General features: G+C 50.2%; 1 protein-coding gene across 1 annotated transcript; it reads right to left on the bottom strand.

The window, feature by feature from the left end:
* Positions 1–632: 632 nt before the first annotated feature.
* Positions 633–2,381, bottom strand: MAGEF1 (MAGE family member F1). Its single transcript, XM_017538378.1, has one exon. The coding sequence runs from the start codon at positions 2,342–2,344 to the stop codon at positions 1,154–1,156; it is 1,191 nt and encodes a 396-aa protein (XP_017393867.1). The 5' UTR covers positions 2,345–2,381; the 3' UTR covers positions 633–1,153.
* Positions 2,382–10,175: the final 7,794 nt, after the last annotated feature.

The raw sequence follows: 10,175 nt of genomic DNA on the forward strand, positions 1-10,175 counted from the left end.
GGTAGCTGTAATCTGAAATCATCATCTTTATTTATTATTTTTTTTTTGAGACGGGGTCTCGCTCTGTCACCCAGGCTGGAATGCAATGGTGCAGTTTCAGCTCACTGCAACCTCCGCCTCCTAGATTCAAACAATTCTCATACCTTGGACTCCCAAGTAGCTGGGATTATAGGCATGTACCACGATGCCTGGCAAATTTTTATATTTTTAGTAGAAACAGGGTTTTACCATGTTGGCCAGGCTGATCTTGAACTCCCGACCTCAGGTGATCTGCCCACCTCAGCCTCCCAAAGTGCTGGGATTACAGGCTTGAGCCACCACGCAGGGTCTGAAATCATTTTTAATACTAACCCCAACACCTGGCTTCCCTACCTCCAACTTCTTCCTCTATTCCTTACCCTCCCCCTGCCCCATCTTTTTCCCCTTTCCCCAAAGTCTGACTAAAGGTAACCCCAAGCAAACCTCACTCAATCACCTCAGCTCGGTTAAGTAACCCTTTGTAGCCTTCAACTCACTGCACTGTTAATTTCTTGTTTATTTACTTATTCTCTAATTCTGAAAAAAAGTAGGACCTTTATTTTGTTGAGTATTCTATCCCCAAGTGCCCACACATTGCATCGCAAAAAACAAGATGCTCCACAAATGTTTAATTTATTTAGTGTACCAGTGTATACTGCTAATACATTGCATTTTAATGTTTCTCTAGATACTCAAATAGCTAAGCAAACAGAGGTACATGTCAGTCCTTTTTCTTTTATATACAACAGACAAGTGTTGGGAGGCTAGACACCAGTTATTTTCCCCTAGTACCAGATCATGCTACAGAGTTCCTTCAAACCATCAATCAAAGTACAGCCTTCCAATGCTGCATCATCTGTTCAAGGTCACAGTATAAATACAAAGTTCAATCCATTTTACAAAACCAGCAAAACTCTACAACAAAATCCCACAGTAAACAGTAGACCAATCCCACTGACAAACAGCATTTTAACAGTGTATGGAATGTAACAAAACATAACGAGATACAAAATCTAAATCCTTAAAGTCACACGACTTCTACAGAAATAAGACCCTTGCCCCATCTATACTACTTATGACTCAGGACAGTAGCTCATTCCCACGGGGACCCTACTGGCCACCTTTTCATCAGCCCTCACCAGAAGTGGATGCCCGGCCTAGCACCGACCCTGGCCCTCATACTGGCTTCAGCTCTGGCCTTGGCTCTGGCCCTGTCGGCCTCGTCTGCCAGGGCCTCACGGTACTGCACTGGCCAGTGCTGGGGTTCCTTCTTATGCAGCTTGGCCACGAACCCCAGGACTTTCATCTTGCTGATTTCCAGGTTGCTTCGGGGACCCCAAGAAAATTCATATTCCAGTGGATTGGTGTGAGGCACTCGCCTGTAACTGAGGTATCGCTGCTGGACAAAATCTTCCATAATAAGCCTCTTCGGATACCCAAAGAGGAAATGATTCTTTGAGGGATGCACCCCCAACCGACGCAGCATCTCCCAGACCTGGGCCTCCCTGGCACTATTACCTTTCATATAGATAAGGCCCAGGATCATCATTAAGAGGCCCAATCTGGGGCCATCTCCTCCCAGATCTTCCTCCTCCTCCTCCTCCTCCTCAAGAGGCTTTAGTTTGTTGATCAGGATGTAAGTGTGGTGCTTGCGGTCAAACAGTTTCAGCTCATAACCAAAGACATACCGCAGATGCTCTGCGGCTCTCGCGACGATGTCCGGGAACAGAGCCTTCAAGTCTCCAATAACGTATTTCACCATCTCCGAGCGTGTGATGGGACTCTTCTTCTTGTCTTTCACCAGGAGGAACTGCACCAACTCCGCCACCGTCCGGTTCAGACGGCGGTAGGCCCTGCGCCGCGCCAAGGCTTTGGCGGCCAAGGCCCTCGCGCCTTTCCGGGTGAGGGCGGGCTCCGCAGCCCCCTCCTCCCTCCCGGCGCCAGGCTCCTCCGTGGGGCGCTCCTGCGAGGCGGTCGGGGCCGGGGTCTCACCATCATGGCCGCCATCCTTCTCCCCCTCGGCCTGCGGGAGCGGGAGCCCCCTGCTCTCTGGTGTCTGCAACATGTTTCCGCGCAGGCAGGTGCAGAGCACGTACGACGGCCGAGGGGTGTGCGAGCCGCCGCGCAGGCGCCGGGGGAGGGGTTGGACAGCGGCTGGGGCGGCGGGAGGACCAGGAGCGATGGCGGACGGAGCTCGGGGGCTGCGGGGCGGCACCGCACGGGGGTCGAAACTGCGCCCGCAACGCCGCCAGCAGCCGGGACTTGCGGCGCGCAGCCTCCGTCCGCGCCCGCGCGAGGGGCCACTTCCGGCCGCCGCAGCCAGCATGGCGACCCCAGTGCCGCGAGAAGCCCCGCCTCTTCCGGTCCCCTGTGGGTTGGGGTGTGCCTGGGCTGCTCTGAGTGGAGGTGCCAAAGGGTGGGGACGGGGGGTGCACCGTGTGCTGGGTTTTAGGCTCGGAAAGTCGGGGGCGGGGGAATGCACCAGGCCTCTCCCCTCCGAGGCATGCGGAGTGGGGAACGTTCCAGGGCACAAGGGGTGAAATAGGGATGGAATGCCGCCCACCTGCTCTCTGCAAGTGCCCACGTGTAAGTGTGTGCATCTTCCGTGGCCCTGGAGTGCGCGCCGAAGGCCGGGAGCCAGTCAGCAAGGGGTGCTAGGGAGATGGACAGAAGGAAAAGATCCTGCGGGAGGATTTGAGCGGGGAGCGTCCAGGCCCGAACGGCGTCTTCCTGTTCTGGCGGTAACGTGGAAGATGCGCTGGAGTCCGGCCGGCTGAAGGCGGGAACACAGTTTGGATGATGATTATCGTGCAAACTGGGAACTGGGTGTAGCCTCAGTGCCTAGAGCAGTGCCGGACACAGAGAGGAGCTCCATAAATATTATTCAATGGATCATTATGATGAGGGAGTAAGGACAGCAGATTCCATGAAAAGATACACTGAGGAAGGACAGCTGGCAGGAATAGGGATGGGTTGGAAGAAACGCGAGGTTTTTTTTTTTTGCCCAGGTCAAATTTGACTACTCCCACGTGTTTCTTTCTTTCTTTTTTTCACACTCTGAGCTTTCCTCTCCTTCTTTCTCCTTCCTTCCTTCCTCCCCTTCTTCCTTCCTCCCTCCCTCCCTCCAAGTCCCATCCGAGCGTGTGATGGGACTCTTCTTGTCTTTCACCAGGAAGAACTGTACCCACTTTGCCACCATCCGATTCAGACGGCGGAGCCTTGCGCCTCGCCACAGCTTTGGCCGCCAAGGCCCTCGTGCCTTTCTGGGTGAGGAGGGGCTCTGTAGCTCCCTCCTCCCTCCTGACGCCAAGCTTCCTTGCTCCCTCCCTCCCTCCCTCCCTTCCTTCCCGCCTTCCTTCTTTCCTTCCCCTCTTCCTCCCTCCCTCCCCTCCCCTCCCCCCTTCCCTCCCTCCCTCCTTCCCTTCCTGCTTCCCTTCCTCCCTCCCTCTTTCGCTTCCTCTCCCCTCCCTCCTTTCCTCCTTCCCTCCCTCCTTTCTTCCTTCCCTCCCTCCCTCCCTCTTTCCCTCCCTCTCTCCCTTTTTCTCTGCTTCTCTTCCTGTCTCCCTCCCTTCCTCCTTTCCTCCCTCTCTTTCTCCCTCCCCTCTCCTTCCCTTCTTCCTTTCCTCCTTCCCTCCCCTCTGCTCCCCTCCCTCCTTTCCTCCCTCCTTCTCTCCTTCCCTTCCTCCCTCCCTCCTTCCCTTTCTGCCTCCCTTCCTCCTTCCCTCCTTTCTGTCTCCTTTCCTCCCTCCCTCCTTTCCTTCCTCTCTCCATCTCTCTCTGCTTCCCTTCCTGTCTCCCTCCCTCCCTCCCTCCCTTCCTTCCTTCACCCCCTCCCTTCCTTCCTCCCCCTTCCATCCTTTCCTTCCTCCTTCCCTTCCTCCCCCCTCCCTATCTTCCTCCCTATCTCCCTCCCTCATTCCCTCCCTCCTTCCCTCCTTCCTTCCCTCCCTCCCTTCTTTCCTTCCTCCCTCTCTTCCTCCCTCCCTGCCTCCTTCCCTCCTTCCCTTCCTCCCTCCCTCCTTCCCTTCCTGCCTCACTTCCTCTCTCCCTCTCTCTACTTCCCTTCCTCCCTCCCTTCCTTCCTCCCTCCCTTCTTTCCTCCCTTCCTTCCTTCCCCACCTTCCTTCCTCCCTCCCTCCCTTCCCTTCCTCCTCCCTCCCTCCCTCCCTCCCTTCCTCCCTGAAATGCCCTCTCTGTCACCTCCATTTATCCAAATCCTGTCCACTATTCAGGGCCCAGTATAAACATCACTTTCCCAAAGCCTTCCTTAGTCATCATGCATAGAACTTATTTATTGCCATGTCTGAATCACCTTAGCAATTTGTTCACGTCCACGTATTTAGGCCTTATTAGGTGCCAGGCTCTGTTCTAAGCACTTTTCAAAGATTAATTCCTCGAATTCTCACTAATATAAGTAGTAATACCATCACCCCTATTTCACAGACGATTGTTTCTTTTCTGTGACACAGTTTGCTACTTACTAGCTATGTCATGTTGGGCAAGTTGCCGAAACCTCTGCCCTTCTGTTGCCTTATCAGTACAATGGGTATAACAGTAGTAACTGCATTGCGGAGATGATGTGAAGTAATGCACATAAGCATTTAACACAGTGCTTGGCACATATTGATATTCAATAAATGTTAGCTATTAATTATTGCATATTTTCCTAGGCAATATAGAATATGAGGATTGCAAGATGGACTGTGCTGGAATGCCTAGACTCTGGAGACGCAGGGGAGAAGTCCTGGGACAGCGTGGAACCAGGTCAGCCCTCAGCCGTTCTGCGACCTTGCAGCAGGATTTTCAACCACTCTGGGCTGCCTTTTCCTGATACTGTAGCCCTGCTAGGTAAGTGGTATTATTGGCACCACTTTCCAGGTGAGCTTACACGCAAAGAGGTTAAGTAACTTGCTCAGCATCATGCAGCTGGGATGTGACCCCGTATGGCACGACTCCACAGACCGTTCTCTTAACCACTGCATTCAGAGATGCTAATTCTGGTTATCGTCATTCACTGTGCTTTGTATTAGAATGTTTTTGTGCTTATCTTGCTACCCTCCCCAAAACAAACATCCTAAAAGCTAGGGCTGTGTCTTTCGCTCTTTTGAAGAGCTTCTCCTGGTCAGCGCTCGATATATCATTGCCAATGAATAAATGACATGAGCCTTTACTTTTTTCCCTAGGAAATAAGTTATTTATTTTAAGTACATATCTGACAGACTTTTCAAAATCTAAATATGAAATCTTCCTTTTAAAAACTTTGGAAACTATATACCCATTTGTATCATATGACTTAGAAAAACTGGAAGTATGTGAATGAAGCAAGAGAGGATGTTTATGATAGTCTAACTATTATTAGTTTTCATTGTGCTAAACATTTTATGTACATTATAATTTAGGCCTTACAAATCCCTATTAGGAAGGTATTATTATCTGCGTTTACAAATGGGAAAACAGTCACGGAGAGGTTAAATCACCTGCCCCAAACCACCCGTCTGTGAAGTGCTAGACCAGAAATGAAAACCCAGATCTGTCTACTCTGAAGCAAGACTGCCTAGTTATCTATTTTTCCTGCAGGCAGAGAGAGCCACCCGTACCTAAAAGGACACTGCTAGAGATAAAATAGTCCACTGACATGTTTTCCTCCCTACAAGGATTGCCAGGGAGATATGCAGGCGATGTGTGCGTGGAGAGGAGCATGCAGAAGAGATAGTCTGTGAAAAGAGTTTTGAGGGACAAATCCGCAGTAATAGGGCTGGATTTTAACAACTGAATGAATGACATTGCTACTCATAAGAAGGAACCAATTACAGACACAACGTGAATGAGTCTGGCAGATACGTTGAGGGACAGAAGAAAGATACAAAAGGTTATGCATATCATATGATTCCATTTCTCTGATGTTCAAAGCTAATCTATGGTGATAGAAATTAGGGCAGTGGAGGCTTGGGATGGCGTTGACTGGAAAGGGGAATCCAGGAAGTTTTGGCGGTGATGGCAGTGTTCTGTATCCTGATTTAGATGTAGGTATACATTTGTCAAAACTTACCAAACTGTACACTTTTTTTTTTCTTTTTTGAGACAGGGTCTCACTCTGTCACCCAGGCTGGAGTGGTGCAATGGCGTGATCTCGGCTCACTGCAACCTCTGCCTCCCAGGTTCAAGCGATTTTCCTGCCTCAGCCTCCCAAGTAGCTGGGACTACAGGTGTGCACTACCACACCCGGCTAATTTTTATATTTTTAGTAAGATGGGGTTTCACCTTGTTGGCCAGGCTGGTCTCAAACTCCTGATGTCAAGTGATCCACCTGCCTCGGCCTCCCAAAGTGCTGGGATTACCGGCGTGAGCCACCACACCCAGCCAGGTATGCATTTCTTAGTGAATGAATCATACCTCAAAATATGTAAAAATAAAAAAGGATTTTAAAAAATTGAATGAATAGGCCGTTCGGTATGGGAGGTGGCGAGGAGTAAGAACGGTGAACAGACCCTGCCCTGCCACTTGCCAGTCCCTAGGTGTTCCGATGTTATAGTAGAGGGAATGCAAACGGTTTTCCGTTTACTGTGTCCACATGTAACCAGACAGGCAGACTTTTAACACATTCCTTACCTAAGCTTTTGAAAGGGAGGAAAGGTGTATGTCTTTGGTTTGGGAGATGGCAAGACATATACTTTAGTGACTATTGGGTTGGAGTCTTCTTGAGACAGGCTCCTTCGTAGCCTAGACCAGAGTCTTCAAAGGCCCACGGTGCTTCCTGCAGTTTCATGCGTGGAAGGGAGAAGGGTGTTCCACTGGAAAAGCAGAATTGCAGGATGGGCCGTCCTGGAGTGCCCAGTGCTCAGTGGAGACGCGCGGGAGGTTTCCTGGGACAAAGCGCGGAACCAGGTCGTTACTCACCCGTCCTGTGACCCTGCGCAGATGCGGACCCTCTCTGGGCCACTTTTTCCTCATCTTTAGGCCCCAACAACCCTCATTTTGGCCATCCCCACAGTTATTTTGAAGTTCAATCAATATTATTAATGTAAATATGCTTTTAAAGTGCCCCACCATTAGGAAACAAATAGAAAATGTTACAGACCCTTTTCTAAAAGAGACGTGGTGGAAAAATCCCAGTAATGAGGGTGACTGGCTTCTTACACAGACATTTCGGAACAGCTTACACATTCCTGGTTGAAAAAACCGTCTGGCCAAAAAAGATTAAATAAAGAAATGTCAAGTACTGACACTCCATTTGAGGCCAGTGAATACTTTGGTCGGGAGCCAGGGTTATCTTGCCGGATTCCTTCTAAACTCGGCGGTCGAGTCCTCCAAACTCTTGAACGCCTGCACACAGGTGCTGAGTAACAGCATGTCACTCCCGATCTGACGGTCCCCAGGCTGCGTAGGTGCTCGTGGCTTCTCTATTTCTCCTGACAGGCTTGACAGCCGTGCAGCTGAGCAGGCTCCAAGGAGGGATCAGAGGAAGAGCTTTGTCCCTGTCCCCAGGCCGGGACAAATTGAAGGCTGGTTTTGTCAGAGCAGAATGGGCAGAGTGTGAGGCTTTGGGTCCCGTCTGTGGGGCTGGGATTGAGGCAGGATGGCCAGGCGGATGATTTGATCTGACTTGGGTAATGAAAATTGTTTGTTACTGTTTGAAGAGTAATTGTGTAAGCAACAGTACTTCTGTGTTTGGCTGCCAGTGACTCACCAGTGTCTGTAATATAACACCAAACCCAGAGGAGGAGCAGACCCTGGCCGGCGGGGGAGGGGAGTGGCAGGGGGCAGAGGGCCCCCCTACTCATTCATCCCCTTCTCCCTCTTCCCCTGTCCCACCCCCTCTCTAAACCTCGAAGGAGAGTTGGCGAGAAGGCATTTGCCACCTGGACACAATGAGGCCCAGTGCAAGGGGCGGGCGAGAGCCTGGCCAGGAGCCAGGGCCCTGGTCTGAATGGCTGTTGCCAAGGGGCTGCCAACAGCCCATCTCAATCCCCAAGAGGCCCGGCAAGGGCCCAGCCCCCCACCTCCGAGGCGCACCTCACACCATTTGCAGGCCGTGATCAGAATGTGCAGGGCGCCGGGGCTTTGAGCGGCTGAACAGAGCTGTTTCCCCTCTGCTGGCCGCCCATTCGTTGGATTAGAGCGGGCTCTCCGGAGTCCCTTTGTGGCCTGCTTGTTATTCCGCACGCACAGAGGACTGTGCATTCATCTTTATTAGTTCTAATTGCTTCCCCATTCTAATGGGATCTTGATATTCCCATACAATTGAAAGGAAATGTATTCATTAAAATAATTCTTCTCCTAACTGCCGCTTCAAGCCGCTCCTCCAAGTGACATTGTCTCTCTAACCACAGCCTGCAGAGGCCTCTTATTAAGACTCTAGTCAAAAGCCAACTTTGGGCAGCAAACTTTCCTTGCAGGAGTTTCCAGACACTGGAGAGAGGGTGCTTTTTAATCGGCTCACACACAGAAGTTGGAGGCCAGCTGGTATAATTGGGGGTGCCGCTCTGGGTGGATGGAGGAGAAGGGCTTGCCTCCAGCTCTGCCTCCGGTAACAATAACCCCTTTCTGCACACCAGCCAGCTTATTGGGAGAGGGCTTCTCCCAGGTCGTGTGTGTGAAACTTCTTGTTTATGCCACAAGCAGTTATTAGGTGTGTTTTCAGCACAAGGCGCTGAGTACGGTGCTGTGGGAAGTGTGGAAACAGGGCTGGAGATTCAAGGTGTTTATGGCCTTGGTGGGTGGCGCCCAACACCAAGTCCCTAGAGTTAGGCATGAGAGGAAAGGCTGGCAAGCCTCTCAATGTTCAGAAAGCTCACCAGGATCAAGAACTGAGAAAAGCAGTTTATTATTTCATAAATGTGTTTAATTTAATAACCAAAATCTTTCAAGCTGTGGAACCATGGGGGTAATACAAGAAGCTTTTGCGGACGTTGGGAACCACTTATCTATTTAGGGGAAATAAGCCATCATAAAAAGAATGACCAGGTAAACGCATACTCTTGACAACAGTGGTATCCGTAAAGTGCTATGGGAATTTGGAGGGGTGGAAGGGAGTGTGTGCTGGGCACTGCACAATTGCTTGAATCTCTTTTAATCCCTAAAACAGCCCTTTGAGGGCAGCATAATTATTCCCTATTTTACAGATGAAATCTAAGAGAAGTTAGATCACGTGTCCACTGTCAGGAATTGGAGTCAGGATGAACACCAGCCTCTGATTCCAAAACGCAGGCTGTTTTCACGGTCCCTCTCACGTCGTATCTGTCCTGGGCGATCAGAGAAGGTTTCCTGTGGGAGGTGGTGTTTGATCCCCCTGGAGGCTTTAGGAATAGTGGCTTGTCAACAGGCAGGGAGTGTGGTCCCAAAGGAAGCAAACACACACACGGGGCCTGGGAAGAAGCTGGCAGATCAGGAAGTGACCCGAGTGCAAGCAGCCGACACTGGAGCGTGTGCTGAGGTGCGGCAGCAGAAAAGCAGAAAGGTTTACGAAGGCCCGATTTTAAAGAGCCTTGCTTGTCAGGAGTTTGGATTTTATCCTGTAGATAATTCTCCAAGGAAGATACTTGAAGCCTCCAGATAAACACAATATTTCTTTCAGGAACATCAATTTTCCTTGAGGTGGATAATTTTAAACATCTTCATATTAAAAGAAATTCAGCTATATCACGGAGTAGAATGCAACATTCTCATGAATTTTTAAGAGAAAACAGGAGACTTCAAAGAGAGTTTGGGTGTGCTGGCAGGAGCTCCCGGCTCTGCAGTCCCCTGGGGGAACTGAAGGCATTTCTTTTGTCTACTGTCGGTGCGCTTCAGTGGTAAAGACTGAGAAGCACTGATTTTACATAAACTGTTTTGATCCCAGGAATAAAATCGTTAGCTGTATTTCAAGATGGGAGGCAGGGTCCTGGGAGGTAGGGTGGGCAGGGCGGGGATTGAGGGCAAGAGGCTGGTTAGGAGGCTGTTGCAATAAACTCTCAGGAGGCATAAAGGGCCTGGGGGCTGCCTGGGTCTCAGAGCCCACCTCTTTGCCCTGGCACTTTTGGAGGGGGCTGTCTGAGAGACACCCACCTTGTAGCTGCTCCTTTATTTTGTTTTATTATTTATTTATTTATTTATTTTTATTTTTTATTTTTTATTTTTTTTTATTTTGTTTTATTATTTATTTTTGAGATGAAGTTTTG

Source organism: Cebus imitator, unplaced genomic scaffold (assembly GCF_001604975.1).
Source record: "Cebus imitator isolate Cc_AM_T3 unplaced genomic scaffold, Cebus_imitator-1.0 Scaffold111, whole genome shotgun sequence".
NCBI classification, from domain to species: Eukaryota; Metazoa; Chordata; class Mammalia; order Primates; family Cebidae; genus Cebus; species Cebus imitator.